At 52.1% G+C, this 23356-nt stretch overlaps 1 protein-coding gene across 1 annotated transcript in view; it reads right to left on the reverse strand.

The window, feature by feature from the left end:
- COL22A1 (collagen type XXII alpha 1 chain) overlaps nucleotides 1-23356 on the reverse strand; it is a 265238-nt gene that overhangs the window by 133262 nt on the left and 108620 nt on the right. Inside the window, exons 13-21 of the mRNA XM_060128072.1 lie at nucleotides 20765-20818; nucleotides 19879-19932; nucleotides 18764-18817; nucleotides 16822-16866; nucleotides 7444-7497; nucleotides 6747-6791; nucleotides 1768-1812; nucleotides 1466-1495; nucleotides 1143-1196 (exon numbers count right to left, since the gene is read on the reverse strand). Coding sequence (XP_059984055.1) covers nucleotides 1143-1196; nucleotides 1466-1495; nucleotides 1768-1812; nucleotides 6747-6791; nucleotides 7444-7497; nucleotides 16822-16866; nucleotides 18764-18817; nucleotides 19879-19932; nucleotides 20765-20818 — 435 coding nt within the window. The remainder of the gene's footprint in view (nucleotides 1-1142; nucleotides 1197-1465; nucleotides 1496-1767; nucleotides 1813-6746; nucleotides 6792-7443; nucleotides 7498-16821; nucleotides 16867-18763; nucleotides 18818-19878; nucleotides 19933-20764; nucleotides 20819-23356) is intronic.

The raw sequence follows: 23356 nt of genomic DNA on the forward strand, positions 1-23356 counted from the left end.
ACTCTGTGCAAGTTACTCAGTATCTCTGTACCAATGTCTTCATCGGTAAAAGCAGAAAAATAACAACTTCACCCTCACAAACTTAATATGCAAATGTCTGCACGTAAAGTATACTACAGTACAGATGGTCAGTACTTGCCAGTTATGCTCTGAAATTTATGTGCATATATGCACGGAGAGCTAAATATCGACAGCACACTGCATTACCTGCATTATCTACTTTAAATCTCTCAACAGTTATAACAATGGTGGAGAGCTCTGGAAACCAAGCCTTGGAAAGGTTAAGCAAGGTATCTAAGGTTACAGAGACAGAAGGGAGCTTTTCTGACCTGAACTTTTCGATGTGAAATTGTTCTAATTATACTGGAATTAAAAACATCTTCTAAGTTTCTTCTAGTTTTGTCCCAGCAAAAACATATACATTTATCCTAATGAGGAATGGGCCTTATCATAAATCCAATTATAAACCTGATTTATGGACATTTCAAGATAAGAGCTGTTTTATTTCCTTCAGTAAAACAGTCACTTGAAAGAAGCAACAGCATGTTACCAGGAGGAGCAAAGGTCCAATCACTGACCTGTGGAATTTACTGTATTCTTATTAATTATCCTTAGTATCTGAACTCACATCAAAAATGATCAGAGTCCCTTTGAATGGCCTCTTCCCAAATGGTTATTTACATATCATTAAATTCTTAACAGAGGGAGAAACCAAAGGCTGAAGTGTTCCAAACCACTGCAAAGTCAGTATTAATCAGAAACATGTGAAAAGCAAATGTGCCCTGGAGATGATTCAACTGGCACTGAAGTGTCCAATGTTTTTATTCCATTTTATCTGAAGGGAAACTGAAACCGCAGACTGAACACCAGAAACCCCAATCCTGGCATGTTTGGGACTGGGAGCCCTGAAGGCGGGCTGCCTGGGCTTCAAGTCCAGCTCCGCACTTGCTCACTGCATGATCCGTGCCCAGTGATTTCAGTCTTCAAGGCCCAGTTTCCTCCTGGGCTAGATGCTGACAACAACCCCTATCGCTCAGGGCGACGGGAGGAGCTTCTGAAATAACGCAGAGCTCGGAAGCGAGAATGGCTATGATTTTCCAGACCTAGAGGTGTGGACCCCGGGCTGGGGAGGGATGACTTACCGGAGCGCCTGGTGGCCCAGGAGGGCCCTGGTGACCTCGTGGTCCCGGGGCTCCCTGGTAACACAAGTCAAACTAGAATTAGTCATGACTCCCCGTCCTTATGCCCCGGGCCACCACCCATGATCCTTTGCTGACTCGGAGTTTTCTTCCCAAGTTCCCAAAGGGGACCCAGGGTGGGAATCTGCATTCTTGGCAGAGTCACCTTGACCTGTCTCTGAAGGGCTGCACCTGAGCTCAGCAAGCAGTGTCACCCCACGCCGGTGGCCTTCCTATTTCTGCCACCACCTAAAGCCCCACGATGGGAGGGCCCACGTCCCTCTTACCTGCTCGCCCTTCAGGCCCTCTCTCTGCACCTGAGGGACAAACCAGACGTCAGCAAAGCCGGTGGCCCTTCCTTAATAGCCCCCTCACTCCACTGCGCGGCGCGTGGCGCACGGCATGCCGGGAGGCAGCAATTTCTGACTCGCCTCTGACTTTACCCCATTTTCAGCGGGCAAAGCCTTGTATCCAGCTCGTGTCATCAGAACAGTCCCGCCTCATTCTCAGAGGCAACAACTCTCCCAACTACACAATCCTATCAGTATCTGAGTCCGTGATTCCAACCACTGGTGACTGCATCACTTACCACCGAGCCCGGTACCCCAGGAGGTCCTGCAGGCCCCATGGCACCCTGCGGAGAAATGACAAACGTTCCAACAGAGGGTACTTTGTTCCCTTTGTGCACATACATACGCATACATACACACACACACGTGTGTGTGTACGTATATATATATACACTTTCTTTTTCAGATTCTTTTCCATTATAGGTTATTACAAGATATTGAGTATAGTTGCCTGTACTATACAGTAGGCCCTGTTGTTTACCTATTTTATAGATAGTAGTGTGTATCTGTTAAGCCCAAACTCCTAATTTATCTCTCCCCCCTTTCCCCTTTGGTAACCATAAGTTTGTTTCCTGTATCCGTGAGTCAATTTCTGTTTTGTAAATAAGTTCATTTGTATCATTTTTTTTTTAGATTCCACAAATATGTGGTATCATATGATATCTGTCTTTCTCTCTCTGACTTACTTCACTTAATATGATAATCTCCAGCAATCCCACTCCTGGGCATATATCCAGACCAAACTCTAATCCAAAAAGATACATGCACCCCAACGTTTATAGCAGCACTATTTATAATAGCCAAGACATGGAAGCATCCTAATGTCCATCGACAGATGAATGGATAAGGAAGATGTGGCACATATATACAATGGAACATCACTCAGCCATAAAGAGAATGAAAAAATGCCGTCTGCAGAACACGGACGGGCCTGGAGACACTTTGTGACACCTGCTCCTGCGGGCTGGGCTCCCACACCCCCAGGGCCCCTGCTTCCATGCAAGCCCTCGGGACCACCTCCTTCTCTGTGCTCCAGCACACGCGCCATCACGTGGGCTGACTGACTTAACAATCTCAAGTGTTCTGTCTCGTTCATATCTCTGCATCAAGGTTGTAGGAGCCTTGCTCTCACTTGTGTACCCAGTGCCTAGATCTGGCTGGCGCTCTTCCCACCACTTTCCTGCTCAAGAGCATCCCTTGCTCCACTGTCCAGTGAGCACCTGCTCGTAGCAGGTCTGCACTACGCACATCAGGAGCGTGATTACACCCTGTGGTGCGTCCCCTGTGCCCGGTCACAGGTTCAGGACATGGTCAGCGCTCAGTAAATACTCAGCAAGTAATAACTACCACAGACGCTGTGATGAGGCCTGTCCATTTTCACCAGATCATGATGGACAGAAGTTTTGTTTTCTGCCTCCTTCTGCCTTACTGCCAGGCTCTGATGGCTGTGCCTAGGTCAGGTTTTCCAGAGCGTGGGCTACATCCTGGTTCTACATTGGGCACATCTGTCGACAGAAAAACCTTCACTGTTATTACCCTAGTGCCCTATAGCTAAAACGAGGACACTGCTTGTAGCCAATGTTCCCACATGTAGCTTGGAGATATGACTGCATTTTCCCTAGAGGCTCGCTCAGGGAGCACAGGAAGCCTTGAAAAACTACTGTTTAATAAGTTGGCAAAGAGTAAATGAGTTGCCGGATAAATAGGAAAGCATCTATTAAACCCTAAGGCCGAGGAGTAAGGATGAAGGACTCAGGGCACGTCTGTCACCCTTCATTGCATTTGAGTTCTATCTTATGGACAGGACCTGTTTCCTCTGACTGGTGCGGTCACAATTCTGATGGTCCCACTGCTTTCTTAGACTTGGAAAAACTCACATCTCTTCACATAGCATCAGGTGTTTTTCTAAAATCTCAGTTAAGAATGTCTTTTTAAAACAGACTATTTTTAGAGCAGTTTTTAGCCACACAGCAAAGGTGCGTGGCAAGTACGAGTTAATGAGTGTCGATTTTCCTTGCTGTACCTGCCTTTGTTTCTCACATGCAATAACCGGGTCCTGCCTCAGACACGTGTTTCCATTCTCGCTTTTCCTTTCCATGACACCACCACCCACATACACACAGGTGCACACACATGCTCACACATGGCACTCTTTATCACCCTATATCCTCTCCACACACTTCCATGACCTGGATGCAAGCCCAGTTGCACGCAGTCAGCACCCAGCTCGGGTGTGTCTTCTCCATTCCCCCACGAGCCTTCTTCAACTCTCCCAAGCAGAAGTCTTTTTTCCCTACACTCCCCCAAACCTTATTAATATTTTGCTAATATGATTGTTAGAAGACATTCTGAGCTATACTGTAATACTGTTGTGTGGCTGTCTTAAATGTACAAATATATAATATATATAAATATTGATACATATAAAATATGTACATAAATTATTATATATAAATGAGAGAGAGAGAGCATCATGTGGCTGAATAATGAATCTTTTGAGGTTCATAACTGTATCTTTCTTCTTTTATTCACACCCCGCCTCATTATTACATTTATTTTTATTGTCTTCATTGTTGCATTTCTCATCATCATTACACCACAAAAGTGAATTTCAATGATAGTTATGAAATCAATTAATCAACGCATGTTTTCTCACTTGCACAGGTAACGTTACAGACTATGAGATCAAATGTATTAAACCATTATTAAGGAAAACTAAGATCCTATAGTCCATCCATAAGAATTGTGTATGTATAGCTAATAGATATCGGATCCTTTTTAAACGCCTGGCCTTGTTCCAAGGACTTGACATGAAGTAAATTTTTTCCTCTCAGATACTACCCTACCTTAGAGATGAGGACACTGAAAAAGCTAGTCTGTCCTTGAATCACTTTCTTTCCACTACGTGGGTGGCATGTTTTTCAAAGATCTATTTTATCCCTTGGGGGAGTCAGCCTCCAAGATGGCCCCTGCCTCCTGGGATTCACATCCTGTGCAGGACCACGCTGTACCACTGCTCATCTATGTGGCCAGTAACACACAGCAGAAGTCATAGGTACTGCTGCAGGATGAGGTTATAAAACATGACTGTGGATTCCGCCTGCCAAACCCCAGTCTCAGAGAGCTTACAACGCACTCTAGGGAAGTGATTTCCACTTCTGTGAGCAGCCCTAGGGAGAGGACCGTGTAATGAGGCCAGTGGCCACCAAGGAACTGAGGCTTCCAACCACACTGTGAGTGAGCTTGGAAGTGGATTCTTCAGATGACATAACTACACCCTGGCGACAGCTCGGCATCCTGGGAGACCTTGAGCCACGGGAGCCCAGCCGCGCCGCTCCTAGATTCCTGGCCCTCAGAAACTGGGCGAGACCACACTTCTCAGGTTCAGGATGATTTGTTATGCAGCGGAAGATAACTAATATAACCATGGAGTCAATCCATTAAAACTCTTAATACAGAATAGGTAGAGCAGCCCCCGATACTGAGGTCTGTGGTGCGTCATCGTACGGGCAGGCAGATCTACACACCTTGGTCTGTAGCCACTGGGGCATCTTGAACAAGACACCCTACTTCTCTGGGCCTCTGTTTTCTCATCTGTAAAGTTAGGGGGGTTAAAAGGTCAGCTCTATGGTTCCAATGACTTTCTCAAATTGTAAAGCAGCTAAGATTTGTCCCAGCGATGTTCTCTCAGAATGAGCTGGGACACATTCTATCACCTGAGAACCACTGGTTTCTCGACTCTTCCAAATGAATGCCCCACGTCATACCGTGACCCTTGACCGCGTCTTCCCATTTCTGCTGCATTCATCGTAATAAGCAATGTACAACTCAGCTGCTTACTAATCAGGAGGGGCCAAACACCTCTATAAATCAAGTGGAAGGCTGGAATTTATAACACACACAGACACACACACACACACAGTATTGGGAAAGAGTTGTCACCTAGATCCAAACTTTAAGACACATTCCCTCTTCAGGACTTGAAATAAACTATTTATTTTAGGCTTTAGCATCCCCTGTCAAGGAACTGCAAGAATACATTAAAACCCTGACACTAGGATAACATAACAATGTAAATCTCAACTCTAAAAATACTTCGAGAGAGAATAATTAACTCAGCTAGAATGGAAGCCCAAGTGCGCAAGTTTGAGTGAGATCAATACTCTCCAGCCACCTTTCCTAAACAGAGGCTTTTTTGGCTTGTGTATCTTTTTATTTATTTATAACTCTACCCTGTCTGCTTCGGTAAAGAGTCAGAGCAGCCTTTTTCTTTCCCTTTGTTTTCAGCACGTGCCGAGCGAGAACTCGTCTGGATAGGGCAGCGACCTTCACCTGAACCCTGCAGTGTGACGCTGAGAAGCGCGGCAGCCCTGGTCTCACCCTCCTTGGTTTAGCTGGATTTCTCCTGCTCCCCCTCAACCTCTCTCCTAGCTGCTCTCAGACCCAAAGTCTGATGTATCTCCTAAGGGCCTAAGATCTGGAAGAAAATCTTTCTCTTGTACTCAAATGCAGGGCTCTATTTCATCACTCCTCCCACTATAATCCAGAACACAGCACACCTTCTTAGTTTCCCTCTGTGACCCTGAATGCCTGGGAAGGTTATTATCTTCATACGGTTTCACCGCACTTCACAGTTTACAAAGAAATTTTACATGCAGTTCTTTCTGTTGAGATAAAGAAATCCTAAGCAGCAAATTCAGTGAGTTAAGCCTTGTTGGGAAAATGCTCTAAAATAGATGACCAGCAGGGTGAGATAAAACCTTATTTTATTTATGAAATATCTAGCACATTTTCAGGAGTATAATTCTGGTTAAAAAAAAAAACAACAACTAAATGTTGCAGAGGAGAGAGAAGGAGAAAAGGAGAAAGAGGAAAAGGCGTCTGTGCGGTTTTCTTTTGCATTTGTTCATATCTGCGTTAGTCCAAAAAGCCATTTAAGGGCAGCACAATATCTTAATATGTCCGGATGTTATATAATAGGGATTGTTGTTTGTTTTTTAAATAGATTTTTATTCCTAAAAGTAGAAAAGAATGTTTCAGTACAATAACCAGACATTTCTTGTAGGCTGAGTTCTAATGCCTGACTCACCGCCTTCGTCTGCACTCTGTTCCCAGAACTCCAGCCTGGGCCCTCCAGCACACACACCCCAGGCCCTGATTCGTTCAGCTCACACACCTGCTGGTCAAGAGCCACCTGTCACCCCAGGGCCTGGCTTACCTTTTCTCCCTGGGGCCCTGGCACGCCAGGAGGGCCGGGTCTTCCCTGGAGGAAAGAAGGAAAGGGAGGCCGTCAGGGGCAGCAGTGGAGAAGGAAGAGGCTGAGGCCACTGCACCTCCAAATCTGTACCTGGCCTTTTCCCCAGAAGGCACCAGGCCACTTTGACAAGGCTTCCCAGACTGACTTATTGCTAGAAAGTTCTTCCTCAACTAACCCAATGCCACCTCCATGTGGTCCCCTTTGGACTCATAGACGCATCTTCCCACGCCATCCTACACTTGTCTTTATTTTCCACTTAACAGCGCATCTCAGAGAACATCATATCAGGACATTAGAAGCTCTATTAATTTCCACATTAATTTTATATTATTCTCCTGTATCTATTGGTGAGCATTAGGGCTGTTAGTAATCTTTTACTCTCGGGGACAGGACTGCACTGAATACAGCACTTTGAACACGTGCGCGTTGCCCATGGCCTTTACGTTAATGATCACGTGTCGTACTGCTGAGGTGAGAATGGATTTAACGTGGTGTGTTCTCTGGAATCCCTCCACTCTGGCGTGGAGGAGTCCACGTGTGGCCGTAAGCTGGGGGCTGGAACCCCCAGCCGAGTGGGACAAAGGCCACAGCCCCCAGGCCCTACGAGCTCTGCACAGGCCCCAGTCCTGTCCGGCCCCCGGAGCCAATGCCTGCCTACCTGCTCTCCAGTGTCCCCGTGCTTCCCGGGGAATCCATCCAGGCCTCTCTCCCCCTGGCAAAAGAAGGAAAGAGAAGAAATGAACAACAGAGGGACATCCCCGGGGTCAATGTCATAAAAGAGGAAAGGCAAGCAAAGGCCTTAGCTCCCGAGCATGCTCTGTTCTCCACGAGGCACCAGGAGAGCCAAACACACACACACAGCAGCCGAGAGTTTATGTGTATTGGGGGTCAAGGGGCATACGTTAAAGGTCAGGGAAACCACATTCCCATCTCTGCTTCTCATCTAAATCTGTGACCAAGTGAAGACCCCACAGCCTCCTTGAACCACACAGACTCCTTATCTCATGGGTCTACATGGGGGTCAAAAAAAAAATAAATGCACGGGGCTTGTGATGCAGCTCATAAAACTGTGGACACATTTAACACATCATTCATCCGTCCAGGAAGCACGTATAAACGTCCACTGTTCGCAGTGCCTGGTACAGACCTAAGAGGTAATTTGCTGGAGCACAGTGGGCTACCATCCACACAACTCCACCCAGCAGCTTATGTTCACACAGGTGTGAACTCTTGTCAGCTCTGGAATCTTGGGCAAGTTGCTTCACCTCTCTGAGATGTTTCTGTTGCCTGTGTTTCCTGGGGATGAAAATTATCCCTTCTTTGAAAGATACGGATGACCAAGGAATGAGGTGACTTATCTAAAACGCCTGGTTATGACGGCCAGTGGATAAATACCACTGCTCTCCTCCAAGCCATGCCCGTGATGCTGGGGTGTTCCCCTCATGGCTGACTCGCCAGGTCCAGTGTCCTTCTCCCAGCTGGGCCCTAAGAGCTCGGCTGATGGAGAGAGACCCCTCCGAAAGGTGGGTTCATGCTGGTACCAACAGCCTGCGGCACAGCCTCCAGCGGCCCAGGTTCCTTCTTGCAGTGCCTCCATTAAGCAGCTTCTCTCGTTTCCAAGGGCCATGCTTGCCGCTCTCTGCTGCTCCTCCGTGCCCTCGGGGCTCATGTAAACGTCACCCCTTTGGCCTTTTAGTCCGGATTCCACATCCCGTTCTTCCCCAGCATGGTCTCATATGTGTCTCCCTCACAGCTCTTAATCCAATTCGCATTTATTCTCCACGTGACCACCCTTCTCTCCCGTCCCCCAGGAGGACACGGGCTGGGTTCACTCTTTTCATTATTGTGTCCCCAGAGCCCAGCCTGGAGATGCAGTGTGGCCTCAGTTGACACGACTGAATGATGCAGCACTGCACAGGGGAAGGGTTCTGAGCTCTCCTTCTACTTCCCTATAACTTCATTTCTGAAGTTCTTTCTTTCCTTCTTTGTTGTTTTCTTTTCTTTTTTTTTTTTTTTGCGGTACGCGGGCCTCTCACTGTTGTGGCCTCTCTCGTTGCGGAGCACAGGCTCCGGATGCGCAGGCTCAGCGGCCATGGCTCACGGGCCCAGCTGCTCCGCGGCATGTGGGATCCTCCCGGACCGGGGCACGAACCCGTGTCCCCTGCATCGGCAGGCGGACTCTCAACCACTGCACCACCAGGGAAGCCCCCCTTCTTTGTTGTTTTAATGTTGGCGTGTCTTTCAGGATGCTGTTTTGAATAACTGAAGATTCCTGGTTTTCTGCTCATCTTTGCTCTGCTGGTCCTGGGTGCCTGCCTGCGGATGCTGACTGTATACCCAGCCCACCTCTGCTGACTGCAGGGTAAGGGGGGCTTCTTTCTCTCAATCTGGGGGCAAAAACTGATGCTTCCCACTGGACAGTTCAAGCCGAGGCCAGGGGAGGAGATGCCCAACGCTGCTGCTCTAAGTGCGGGGCCTCAGTTAATCACTGACAACCGTCCCCAGATCCCTTGACTCCCCAAATCCACTGACTTAGCCTTAGGATTGTTCCAGCACCTCTCCCCGTTCTGCAGGCTGCACTGTAGTTTCCCTCCACTTTGCATCTATGTAAACTTAACCATATATATTTCCTATCTTTCAGAAATGATTTTAAAATCCTGGAACAATGATGTACGCGTTTCTATTTTCAAGCACTCATATATTAACTCTTTTAAAGTCTTTCCATCACATGAAGTTCGGGGTGAACAGAGAGGAGAGCCGCCTGCAGTTTCTCTCTCTGCCAAGTGATTCCACGTGTGCTACTGCATCTTCTTTTCCTCCGAACGCTATGGGGTTGGCAGGTTTGAGGGTGACTCTGATGAGGAAACGGAGGCCCTGATGTAAGCCACTTACCCCAGCGAGGTGTGACTGCATTGGCACCAGAACCTGGATTCCCCTGACCCTCAATCTTCTATGTCTACCACCCCGTGGGGTCTGAGCAGAGGCCCCTAGAGGACCCCAAGCATCTCTTCCATTGATTCCCAGAGCAGCGGATCTGGCAAGAACGCCAACCCCCTCATTTTACAGGGGAGGAAACTGACAACCTTAGGAGGTAGAGCTTGTCCAAGGTCACACAGAAACTTAGCGATGGAGCCAGGACTGAAGTCAAGGCCTCCGGACTTCCATTCCAGAGCTCTCCTCGTGGCGGGCCAGCCTACTGAACGTCCCCCGGGGCACTTCCACAGGGCTCAGCAAAGGAAGGAATGTTGACCAGGCACTGTGTCACAAATCCTACCTCGCAGCCCAAGACCCTATTTCTTAACAGCCTTGCACTTACTCATCAAGGTCAGTGGAGCCCGGAGGCAAGACTTCTCCCAGCTGCCACTCAGGACAGCTGCAGGGTGCAGGGCTCGGGCTCGGCTGGACGTGGCATCGGCGGTCTCTCCCTGGTCAGCACACAGAGAGTGGGGCAGGAGGGATGCGACTGGGGTGCTGATAGGTGTTTGCCTCCAGGAGCAGGGGATGAGAGAGGGAGGGAATGAGCAGGAGAGGACGGACGAGGGACAGAGATGAGCCGAGGGACAAAGAGGCGATGGAGCCGGAAGACAGAAGACGGCATTCCGAGCGGGTCTTTAACTGCAACACCCTCCGAGCCCTGCTGGGATAGGAGGTGGGACGGAAGTCACAGGGAAGCATGGGGTCAGCGTTCAAACTAGCGCGAGCACAGCCCACCAGAAGCCTGGAATATGCAAATCAAAGCAGACTCAATCCGTGTCTGCAGCATCTTCTGGGTACCAGGAGCTGAACACACACTATCTCCTTTAAAATTCACATCAATCCTATGACACACTGTCCCTGCTTTCAGTAAAGGAAACTGAGTCTCAGAGATTAAGTGTGCCATCCTGGCTCACACAGCTCAAGAGGGGGAGATCTGGTATTCACTGTCTGAATCCTGGGGGCTTGTGGTGAAGGCAGGGGGCGGGGGGGGGGCGCTCCCCCAGGCCAGGTCCACTTGCTGTTCTAGGTCTCCGACAGCAGAGGGCACACGCAACCTGCTTAAAGCACAAAACCCGCCCACAGCCCCTGCCATCTAGGCTGCCTAGTCTTGAGGACCCTGAAATCTCCGTGTCCCTCTGCACATTTAATGCGGGAGGGTGTGTGTGGTGTGCTTCTTCCACTGGGCACTTGCTCCATAAAGATTTAACCACATGCACCCAGCACACGGGAGAAAGTCAACAAATACTCATCCCAGTAACACCTGGTGGGCAACACTGCCAGCCCTTCCAGAGCTACGTGGATTGAAGGCCATGGTCTTACTGACGACTCATCGTAAGACAGAGTTGGGGGCTGGTGTGGGCGGGATGCACCGTGGCCACAGTCCCTTCAAAACTCCCACTCCCTTTTGTTAAATGTTCAGGGGGTGCCTACCGGGTGCCAAGTCCTGTAGCTGCTCTCACAACTAATTTCATTAGATCCTCAGGGTCACTTCCTGAGACAGATGGTGTTACCTCTAAATGTTAGATAAGGACACAGGTCAGAGAGACTAGAAGCTGGTGTGAGGTCCCAGAGCTGACAGAGGCAGGGCCAGGGTAAGACTGGTCCTGTTGATTCCAAAGCTGGTGCTCTGACCGTTTCACTCCAGCCCCCAAGGCCTGGGCTTCCCTAGTCCCAAACCAGGGCGGGCAGGACCCCTGGAACGTCCTCCCTGGGGCCTCAGGAGCTCGACTGCCACACTCACCCACCCGAAGTTGTGTAGGAAGCACGGTTTCCAGATAGAAGAGCCGGGGCCACCGTGTCCAACTTCTGGCCCCTAGGGAGTGGACTCCTCTCTTTGTGACTAACTAGATACACTGTACCATTTGCCAACTGCCCCAAGCCCAAAAGCCCCTGGACAACCCATTCGGGCCTCACTGCCCCTCAATCACTAGGAGGTGCTTGTGCCTACAGAGCCGCCACGCCTCGCTGCGCCTGCAAGGCACCTTCTGGAAGACGCCTGAAGCAAGGGCTAACTCCCGGCCCCCACCTCCCAGAGGAGGCCCTGCCACGCGGCTGACGGAGGTGGCCTAGCGATGCGTGGCCACTGGCTCTCTCTGGCCCAGCTCCACGTCTGGCCAAGCCAGGCAGTGGGATGCGCCTGTCTCAAGGGGAAATGGAAACTTCCTTCTTGCTGATTTAAGAAATCTGAGAGGTTCACAAGAAAATAAGCTGTTTTAAGTACTCATCAGATATAAGAACTGGAAAGGAGCCTAAGAGATCATGCAGCCCAGGCTTCTTGTTTGACAGATGGGGAAACTGAGGTGCAGAGAAGGAACCAGCTCTCCCCAGGGTCACGGAGAAAAGTCGGCAAGGGAGCCGGAGATCAGACCCAAAGCTGAGCTCGCAGGGCTCAGGTTACGCACGCCCCCATCCTTCTCTGTCGGGCTGTTTCTATACTCTCTCTCTCTCCATCTCTCTCTCTCTGACCCCCCACCCTCCATAAATATGGCATATGTTGCCCGGCACTGCTCTAAGCATTTTACAGATACTAACTCATTTAATCCTCATGGTAGCCTTACATAACAGATAGTTACTCTCAGCACTGAGGAAACCTGAGACTCAGAGGTTAACTAAACTCTCCAAAGGTCACCCTGCTTGCAGATCCCAGAACTAGGATTGAACACGCAGGCAGGCTGGCTCCAGAAACACTGTGCGGGGCTTCCTCTACGCCACGATGCTGCTGCGTGGTGCAGCCTGGGGAGGCTGAGGCCGATGGGTCACCGGCTGGACTTCCTCTCCTGGGGCTCCCCTGCAGGCGGGCCCCCACTTCCCAAGCTGCCCTGCAAGGTGGCGCCTGCAGGGGGCAGGGCTGTGGCCGGTCTGAAGAAACAGTCCCCGGGGAATGTCGACCGTTCAGCCCCGTGTGTCCTGCGGGGAAAGCCCAGATTGGGAGCGAGACGTTTCCAGCACCTGCTCGCCTTGTAACGGGCTGCATCAGGAAACACATCGCCTCTGGGCTCAGTATCCCCCTCTGGACAATAAGGGGAGATCTCCAGGGTTATCTGCGGTCCTTTCCAGATCTGATAATTTAGAATTTTGACAGGAATGCAGCGTTTCTTGGCTGGAAAAAAAGTCTGAAGACTCCAAAAGCTTAATGGACAAGCCGCCCAGCATTATATGCGAAAAGGCTGTTACTTCAAAACAGAACTTTGGGAAGAACAAAGCACTGAGTGTACAGACTGAGTTTTCCGCTGAAACACAGGTGGGAGAGGACACGAATGTTTGTGGATGTGTCAGTTATGTGCTGGACACTTTGATTCTGTGGTCATCCAAGGTTCCAACAAGGTTCAGGGAGGCTGCGCATGTTTCCATTCCGCAGATGAGAACTGAGGTTCTGGTACATCAAGTGGCCGGCCCAGCTCCTCTGGGGCTGAGCTGGCTCCCCCTAGGCCCACGAAGAGTCCTCAGCTCTGTACTTCAGTCTCGACTAAAACCCCGGGCAATGCAAATTCCTCAGAAGCTCAGCTTAAACTGCTGCGACCAGGTAGCTCAGGAGGCCATCTTTCGGATGGCGCAGTGTTCGTGCTCTGCTTTCTGTTGGTGACATTTCCTGGCTTCCATGACGTGGTCCATGCAGCTTCCTGTTCACCATTTCATCCACTCCGGAGGCTTCACCTAAGCCTAAGTGCTAAGATGCATCTTCTAAATCCACCCTACGCATCTCTAAAGAAGTCCAAGTTCACACACCTGCTACTGAAGGTCCTCTGTAATCCGAGTCCGACCTTGGCTCCTGCATCACTCCTCACCTGGTGCCCAGCGCATCGGTAGATGAGGCCTGGCCAGGTGGTCCGTGTCAGGTACTACCCCAGGGCGTGAGGCCCCAGAGGTGTATGAGGTGAACAGGGTGTGAGCGGCGTGCTCAAGTTGCCAGGGGGCTACAGGCGTGTGGGGGGGTAGGGGGTGAAAGGCAAACAAATGTGATACACATGACCCGTGAGGGAGAAAACCACAGGGGCTCCAGGGGCACGGACGTGCAAGCTCTGGGACAGGCCTGGGGACCGAGGAAGACTTCTGAGGAAGTGGCGCTTAAGCAGAGAGCTGAAGGAGGTCACGCAAATATTTAAAATATTTGTAGCTGGGTGCTGGGGGGTGGGCACGTGGATGAATGAATGGATGAATAAACAAATGGATGAATCAGCTTAGCTTTTCACATGCTCCCAGTCAGACTGCAGCTTCTTAAGGACTGAAGTTATGTTTTTACTTTTTTGGGTCCTTTCCAGCACATTAAAAAAAAAAAAACGCACTTAAAAAATAGCTTCAACTGGGAGGATCCTTCCATATTCCTTCATGAGGTAGAAGACATTTGTGGGAGGTGCGTCTGGAAACCCCAGGCACTGAGTGTGAACCAGATGACGGACAAGGGCTGGGAACAGGCCTCTGGCTCAATCCAGATCCCACCGCGATTCTACAATGCAGGGACTGAGGCCCCGTAAGGAGGCTTCTTTCCCTCCTCATTTCCTTTTGCACACTCCACATCAGTGCACACTCCACATCAGTGCACACTCCACATCAGTGCTGCGCGGCTTGAGCCCACGCCTCCCGGACCCCAGGGTGTTTGGTGGCACGTGGTCCCCACATGAAGCAAAGCAGAGTCCTCTGCGGGTGGGGTACCCTCACGAGCTCCTGCCCGTGGGTCCTCAGATGCCGTGACTGCAGGCTTGGCCCAGCCCCGGGCCTCAGGCAAGCGGCAAAGCCACAGCCTTGACCCCTCTGTGTGGGGAGCCCTGCCTAGGGGATCAAGCATTGGGTGTCTGTGCCCTGCAGTGCTGTGTCAGTACTGCACGTGGATCTGATGGCCAAGGTCCCGGAGCTACTGGGGGGCTGCATCCACCTCCTGTCCTTACACGACCCAGCCGTGTCCACGCTACTGTCCTTTGCTTCGGTTCCCACACCTTTGATTCACCAGTTATCCTTCTTATGGGGGGGGGGTCTGGTCTGAGGACACAGGACTCACCTGTTATGCACTGACTGGTCTGGCCAAGGCCTACGGAGGGCTATCCACGCTCCAGGCTGTACACGGGGCACTGCGCACCTCACAGGACCACGAAGTGAGTTGACCCTGTGAATCCGTGTGGCCCACTGAACTCCTGGGGCCTCGAAAGCAGGGCCTGTCCTCAGTCTTCACTGGCGCTGCCACCGTCAGCACAGGACGTGAGGCACCGGGCATTCAGTAGCGGCTGGCGGGACACTGAAGGCCTGGAGGCCAGGGCACAGGCCTGGGTCTCTGATTGTGCCCACAGGTGACAGCCAGGGGGGTGTCCGCGCACCTGGGCCTTTGGCCGGAATCACTGGTGAGCCGGCCACACACGCACTTTGGCCACGGAGTCTCAGGGTCCCTTTTGCTGGTCTGGAGCTCAGCCCTACTGCCCGGTCCGTTCCCCAAACCCTGCCTGTTCCCACGGGGGCTTTCAAATGAGAACCTTGTTCCTTCGTGCACCAGAGCTGCCCATCGAGCCCTGTGCCTGGATCCTCAGTTATCCCAAGTGTCACTTTCAAGACTCTACCTTATAAAGGGAAGGAGCAGAGGGCCACAGAGAGGCGCTCTACCTGCAACCAAATGCACGGAGCCACATGAAACTCTCAAAAGAACCAAGAGACGCAACTCATAATGACCACGGGGTAAGGTATTTCACTTTTTAAGCTACAGTGATTAAAACTTAATAACCACACAAACAGAAACCAGCTTTGGAGCTGAGGTGGGGCGTTATGCTAGCCTCTGCCCCCTGCTTCCTTCTGAGGAGCCTTCTGGGAAGCCTCGGGGCCACGTGTTTCCAGAGCCACACAACACATTCATTTTCTTTGCCTGGAGCCCCCCTTCTGGGGGAGCAGCCTAAGGAAACCACCCTAAATTGGAAAAATAAAGCTATCGGTGCAAAAATGGTCACCAAAGCAGTGTTTTTCATCATGAAAAACTGGAAAAAACCCTAAGTGATCAATAATAGGGGAACGGGCACATAAGTCACAGTCTAGTCACACAACGGGACGCTGTGCAGTCGCTTAAGATAAATCGTAAAGGTCTACAGCAGCATATGCTGGGGAGAGGCTCCAGGCAGGAACAAGAGACAAGACGGATGCAAAGCAGAACATGTCACGTGTGACTATATAGGAAGACACGGGACACACAAGAACAAGTCCTACAGGGACTTGGCCACCGCAGTTGTAGCAGGATGGTGGAATTAGAGGCTGTTTCTTCCCTATTTTCCAAATATACTGAAATAAAATTAAGTTTCTTAATAATTTAGACATTCCCTATAAAACTAGAATAACATGTACTCTAGGAAGATGGAACAGGGTAGCTGCTGAAAAAGGGTCTGGCACGTGGCCAGTTTCTAGCTCTTGATCTGAAGGAGCCCCATGAACAGATGGGCCTGGGATTCCTGAGAGTTCGACGCCAGATGCTGTCTGCCGAGGTCGGGGGGGATATGCGGTCCTCACCCCCACCCAGCAGAGCCCCGAGCCTCTACGGCCTTAGCACCCATAGAAGGATGTGGTCTGAGGATTACTTGTGACCCGGTGGCCTCACCGCGAAGGCACGGCCAGCCTCAGCCGCCCCGACCACGTCACCTCGGGGGCAACGTGCGTTTATGAGTCTCAGCTGAGGTCAGGTCACACCACGTGATGCATGAGGCTAAACGTGGGTCCCCACGGCCACAGCTGTCACCAGGCTCCCTCCCTCCGCGGGAGAGTCAGGTAATCGAGGTGCGGAGAACTTGTGCAACTTGCCGAGGGAGATGTGAGTCCATGGCAGCAACCGGAACTGAGTCCGGATCCAAAGGCTCTTTCAAAACCTCTCTGGCCAGGAAACCCGAAATCCTGTCTCTGCAAGGGGACTGCAGCCCCTGCAGGTACCGAGCCCACAGCATTCTGGGCCCAGACCTTACGTTCAGAAGGCTGGGAAACTAATGCCTCCTCTGCACCGGGCTTCACCCGCCAGTGCGCGCACGCACGCACGCACGCACACGTGCACACACACACTGTCTATGGAAAGCTGCACTGATTGCCTGAAGCAGATTGGAAATACCTTTTCTCCTTGGGCTCCCTTTTCACCTCGTTCTCCATGGAGACCCTGGGGAAGAGGGGAAGATGAGTAACAGGACAGCCCCGTCCAGCTTCTCTGGGCTGAGTCTGAGGCCCGTGGGCAGCCTGCCTGCCTGGGATGGCAGTGAAGGTCTGTCTCCCGTGCAGCCTCACTCCGCACAGCGGCCTGCACTCCCCCCTCAGGCCTGGGCAGCGATCTGGGTCCCCCGCTGCGTGAGACGTGAGCTCCCGGGGCTGGTCCCCCCGCCTGGATCATCGAGGTCCTCCCTGTTAAGACTTGAACCCACCCTGGTCCCTGAGCTCATCTGGTCAATCGCAGGAAGGTGGCCTTGGAGTCAGTCCCCACTGCCACCCAGAGCCTGTGATTCCGTCTGATCATGGAGTGGCGGAGCAGCCCAACACTGAACCTGAGACTCTGGGCCCCTTTAAGCCACATTCCTCCACCTCCCCCAGGGACAGGGCCGCTGCCCCACCCTCCATCCACCCCACCTTCCTCAGGAGCAACACCTAGAACCTGCACTAAGGACTCCCTCCCGTCTGTGAGCAGAAGCGATGGAAACGCCAGCCAAGGTGTTGGCTTCTCTGACCACAGGATTCAAACTACAGTCCCTGCCCCGCCCGCCTACCGTCCATCCTCTTCACCAGGCTTCCCTTTCCTCGAGCACTCAGCCCCACAGGACACATCTGTGGCCTCCCCCAAGCAGAATGCCAGCCCCATGAGGGCAGCGCCTCCTTTCCTTCAGTGCCGCACCCCACGGTCTGGAAAAGCAGCTGCCCCTTGATGTCCATAAACACTGTTGAATAAGTGAGCCAAGGAGTGGCTACATCAATCCCTTGGTTTGCACGAGAATCTTGTAGAAGTTCTACCTGAAGGCTACTGCCCCACATGACAGTGCAGAGATCAGAATGCACGTGTGTCTGCTCCTCTGAGATGTGTAGGGTGTGCGGTGAGATGCCGGGTCACAGCACCCCCGCTGGTGGAAGCACGGCTGCTCCCGGGCAGGAATGCAGCTTGGGGCATGGCCCTGCTGGCGAGGCCTGAGTACGTCCTGTGTTACTAGGTGAATGCCCTGTGTCCCCTCTCTCTCCTCTCCCTTCCTGGATGCTCTAAGGAAAGGATGTTAAAGGGGGCAGACTGCCAGGCCTACTTGTGGATCCCAGGAGTAATACTTCCATCTTTGGTGCCTGGGGAAGAGGCACAGGGCCAGAGCACAGGACGCCTTCCCAGAAGGCAGAGGGTCTGCGGACCACTCAGGCCGCTGGCGGCAGCTGGATATACAGGCCATTCTAATTCCAGCCCAATATTCTGGCCGGATACACAGAGGTCAGAGGTTTTGAATGCCCCTGAGGCAATGCGCGTTGCCTTGTTTGAAAACGACCATGAACGCTGCTTCTTTCCTTTGGAGAGCAGCTCAAATCTTTCTTAACAAGCACTAAAAACAAGGTTAGAGGCTCAAGGAGACACTTTGCTCACTATATACCATGTCTACTTGTCCATCGCTTTGTTCATGGGGCACTTGGTCACCAAACAGCCCATGTGTCTGGCACTGTTCTAGGGGCTGAAAATTTATAATAAAGACTCCACCCCTTTCTGGAGCGGCTGACTAGACAGATTGGTAAAAATGGCTTCTTTAGGTCAAGTGTCAGAAATACCTGGGCTGCTGGGTAAAAATGCAGATTCCTGGGCTCCACACAAACCTGTTGCTTTAGCTGGGAATGGGGCCCTGGGAACGTGCATTTGAACGTGATTGCTAAGAGATCCTTTAAGTACCATAACATGTAAGCATTTCTGGTCTAAGAAGAATCACCCATGCTTCACTGCCATGTCCTCCGTGTACAGATGTGGGATGGAGACCTGTCAGAGCCTGGGTCCCAGTCCCTGGCAGAGGCGACACAGCCCCTTCCACACAGCTGCCTCTACTTACAGGAGCTCCGACGGGGCCGGGAGGTCCGGGAAGTCCAGGAGGTCCTTGGGGTCCCTGCAGAAGCGTGTTCACAAAGAAAGGTTTGGGAATGGCAAGAAGAGGCAGGAGCAGAGGTCACACTCTGTCGGCGACCACGTTCAGGGCCGAGAGGGCTGCTTCTCACCCACCACGTGCCACCGTGCCGCCCGCACAAGGTCTCCCCGAGAGACCCCTCTATCTCCGCTGCTCCCTGCCCCACGCAGAGCTCGTGCCATCCCCTGCCTGGTGGAGCCAGGATTCACACGCAACTCTGCTTGACTTCGAGGAACAGGAAACAGTGTGCTGAGCCATCATAAGTCCAGTGCGGCTGTCTCGTTTCCACGTGCCCCGCGGCCCACGGCCATGCCAGGATCTGGCCAGGACATGTGCACAGCTCCTGGCCACATGACTGATTCCCTCAGCGCATTGCTCATACTTCGCCGCGGGGCCAGCACAGCCCAGACGTGTCCTGGCAAAGCCCAACGGGAGTCTGCAAGGCCTGGAGACCCCTCTGCTGCCTGGACCATGGGTTGCTATGATTTCTAGGCTACTAAATGGGCAATATCTGTTAAAATCTATTAAAATTAAAATGTTCTTTTCCTCAGCCAAAGGTATCCCAATTTTGTCATCTAGCCTACTGAAATCAAAATACGGTATACGTAAGAGAAATGTGTGCCCATGCACACGTGTGTGTGCATTTACTGATTTCAGTGAAAAACAGATGAAATTAGAAATAACCTTAAGGGCCACAAATAGAGGAAAAGTTATGTAAATTACGACACATCCATATGATGGAATAACACGCACTGATTAAGAGAATAGGTGGTGTCGATCCGTACTGGTGTGGAAAGATAGGTTCTCTTGTTAAAAAAGATAAATGGCAGAGTATGGTACGATTCATTTTCTGTAAGCCTTTAGAAACATCATGGATGTGTGGACATACACACATGAGCCCGGGTGTGGTGCATAAGCAGCGTAGGTAGGGAACCCATTTGGGCATCAGCTCTACACTTAAGGAAATGTTACCCAAAAAGTTCGTTTTGCATCAAGATCTGTACACCAGGAACATGAGAGGAATAACTCAAAGCAACACTTACCCGCACGCCCACCTCCCCAGGCAGCCCCGGCTCTCCTGGCTCTCCCGGCTCCCCCTGCACACACAGAATAGCATGTGGTCACAACCCGGCGGACACAGGCCCAGGTACCTGAGGCATCTCTTCCTGGAACTAGAACTCGGCACGGAAACGATGTAACCACCGGTGAGCTGAGACCCAGCTCCCCCAGAGACTCTTTCTACAAGCAAAGGAGCTGATCTTCACTGCGGGTGTTCATCACCTCAGTCCCCATCCACTCCTGCTGCTGGTCCAACAAAACTCAGCTGAGACAGAACAGTGGAGCAAGCATAGTGGCTCGCGTGCCCATCAGGGGCCGCCAAGAACCCGAGCCGGTTTCCATTTGGGTTCTTGCTGGAGAAGAGGGCCCGTTTGTCCTGGATCGGACTGACCCGCCTGAGTTGAGGTCACATTTTGCCTGGGGTCCTAGAGTGTGTTCCAACTCAGGGGCTGCGGGTGCAGAGGTGGAGTCGGGGTGCCCCCCTGAGGGAGGCCGGCTGGCCATGCAGGCTGCTGCTGAGGTCTCACCGACTCCTTGAGCTGTGAACTGGGGACTTGGGAACCGAGCCCCTCAGCTTGGACCTCGACTTGGTTCCAGGTCTAGGCATCGGACAAGACCTCCCACGCAGGACTGCCTGTCAGCTAAGTGAGAAAACAGCTTCCAGGGACACACAGGTGGCAGATGCCTGGTGGCAACGGCTGCTGCTGGTGATGTTATAACTATCAGGCTGGCCTCCAGGGACCTGGGAAGATCCTGGTACAAAGAAGCCCCAGCTCAGGCCTGGCCCTGGCAAAGGCCACTCCACTCGGGGACAGGGGACTCTGATCAGGAGGTCCCAAGCCCGGTGCTGCCCTGTGGGAACAGACGTACCTGCATGCCTTTGCTGCCGTCTCTCCCAGGGGGACCCGGCAGGCCCAGGGAACCCTAGGACGAGAGAAAAAGAACAGCAATTAGAACAGGGTGAGGATAGCACTGGAGATAGGCTCTCAGGATGCTGGTGCAGCGGAGAAAGTGCCAGACAGGACCTGTGGCCAGGACACCACGACTCAGAGGGCAATTCACAGACCTGCAGCCTGGGCGCCTCCTGGGAGAGGGTGAGAAATGCGGATTCTCAGCCTTCACTGGAGGCCTATTGTATCAGGGCGCATGTTTTAACAAGATCCCCCAGGGGGTACGTATGCACCTGACAGTGGGAGTGAGACGCCCCTGCCCCGCCCTCCCCTAACTCGCCGTGTGGCTGACCCCCCCTCCAGGACCGGAGTCACACATGTCAGCACAGCACCAGGCCGGAGCAGGGTTCTTGACCTGGGCCCCATCAGCACTGGGCTGATAATTCTTTGTTCGGGGGTGGGGAGGCTGTCCTGGGTGTTGCAGGATGTCCTGCAGCATCCTGAGATGCCAGTAGCACTCCCCAGGTGTGACAACCCAAAATGCCTCCAGGTATCGCCAAACGTCCCCTGGGAGGTAAAACTCACACCAGTTGAGGACCACTGGGCTAGACCAGGTATTGAAAATGTTTCCTAAGCTGGGGCGAACTCCATTCTGATGAACTGTGCAGAAGCATGGGACGGGCACGCTCATGGAGCAGCTGTGGGGACCTGCTCGACCCCCCCAACCATGCCTCCTGGAGACGGACGGGGGGCAACTCAAAAACAGGGAAATCCAGGAGCCCTCTGCTCCTGTCCAGCTCCCACACCACCTGATTCAAATCAAAGGATTCCGCCAAGACCTTCACCCCAGCTGCCCCCTCCCCATCAATTTTCCGTGGGACACGGAGCAAGTCAGTGCCTCTTTCTGGGCTTTTCCATCTGTGAAATGACGATGCTGGACATTCAATGAATGACTGAACTGATGAATCTATAAGTATATTTAGAAAACACTAAGGGCTGGACCCTGTAGGATGTCTTCATATACTGTGTTATTTAGTACTCGTAATAAGCCCTCGAGACAGGTCTTATTTTCTGAAAGACACAACACACATTATACATTTCTAGTTTTTATCTATAAATTAAGATGCAACCGTGTATGTCTGTACACACACACACACACACACACACACACACACTTTTAAAACTTCTACGAAGTGCCTTCCATGGTCTCAACATTCTAAGTTGTTGTGATATTGGAGAGAAAAACAGACAGAGAGACATCTCTGGCCCAGCTCTGCACCTTTCTAGCTGCGTGACCCCGAAGGCAGCCACTCTGAAAGGTTGTGTGGCGCTCGCCCCTCGTCCAAGTGTGGAGGGTGACACCAGCAGGGTCGCTGGGAGGATGAGGGGGTGCTGGGGCAGTAAAGCACACCCCTGCTGGGGGGACACCTCTACCCCCGGCACGCTGTCATCGCGGCCACATGAGGTGCCCTCTCCTGCTGTCACCCAGCAATTTAACGGTGCCCACAGGGCGCCTGTGCTCCCACGAAACACTGATCTGCTGGGAAGTGGTGTCTGGTTCTTAAGCTCGGGGCCAGGAGGGTCTAGTCCTGGAGACTAAGGAGATCAGTTAACGTGAGTGGAACCTTCCAGAGGGGACGTCGCAGGCAAGGTAGCCTGGGGGGCGGGACTTCAGGGACTCGGCAGGCTGAATGCAACCCTCGTGCTCCTGCAACCGTCCCTTAGAGAAGGGTGGGCCAGTTTGGACAAATTACTTGATCTCAGAATCTCGGTCTCACTTTCTATAAAAAAGGAAACAACTACAGACACTGTGGAGCTTGCATAAGTATGAAGTGTCTGTGCGGGGGTTCATGTAACATTTCCAAAGCTGGTCTGCACGATACCTGTTTGATTTGTAGTTAATGTGTGACAGGGTGGGGGGAAGACTGCCAAGTCCTTGGGTCAAATAAGCTTGTGAACTACAGTTAAATACAGTTAAACAGGGTCCTTCACGGCAGGTTGTCCCGAAGCCTTAAACTTGCTCTGTGGATGGCGGTTCTGCACAGCGTCCTTGCCCGCCTGACCTGCCCCTGGGGCACGTGCGGGGACCCTGCACCTCCTCAGGGGCAAAACCGAGTCCTTCACCCACGTGCGTCCAGGGGACCAGGCTGCCATCAGCAGGGGTTCAAAAGTGTTAAAAGGGAGTCAGTTATTGAGTAAGAAGAAGAAAGACGAAGGCAGTCTCTGATTGGCAAGCCTCGTACTTAGGTGGGATTTCCGAAGCGGAGAGACTTTCTCGTTGGTCTTAGGGAACGTCTGACTCTCCCTGGCTGGACACAAAGGCAGGCGAACAGTCTGGGTATTTTCACACGAGGAAGGATTGTTCAACATCAAGGGCCCAGGGTGTTCTGCGGTGGCCACTTCCCCAGGACAAGTGGCAGTCGATGGGGTGCTTTCTGGGGTCCAACTGTCCCTGTAAGGGCAGGGCAGCTGTGGCCGGAGACTTCTCAGCCTCTATTTCCACACCCACACAACAGGGGTGAATTCCCTGCCTGCCTGCCCCTCTATCTGACTATTTTGAAACTCAAGCGAG

This window comes from Lagenorhynchus albirostris, chromosome 17, assembly GCF_949774975.1.
Source record: "Lagenorhynchus albirostris chromosome 17, mLagAlb1.1, whole genome shotgun sequence".
NCBI lineage: Eukaryota > Metazoa > Chordata > Mammalia > Artiodactyla > Delphinidae > Lagenorhynchus > Lagenorhynchus albirostris.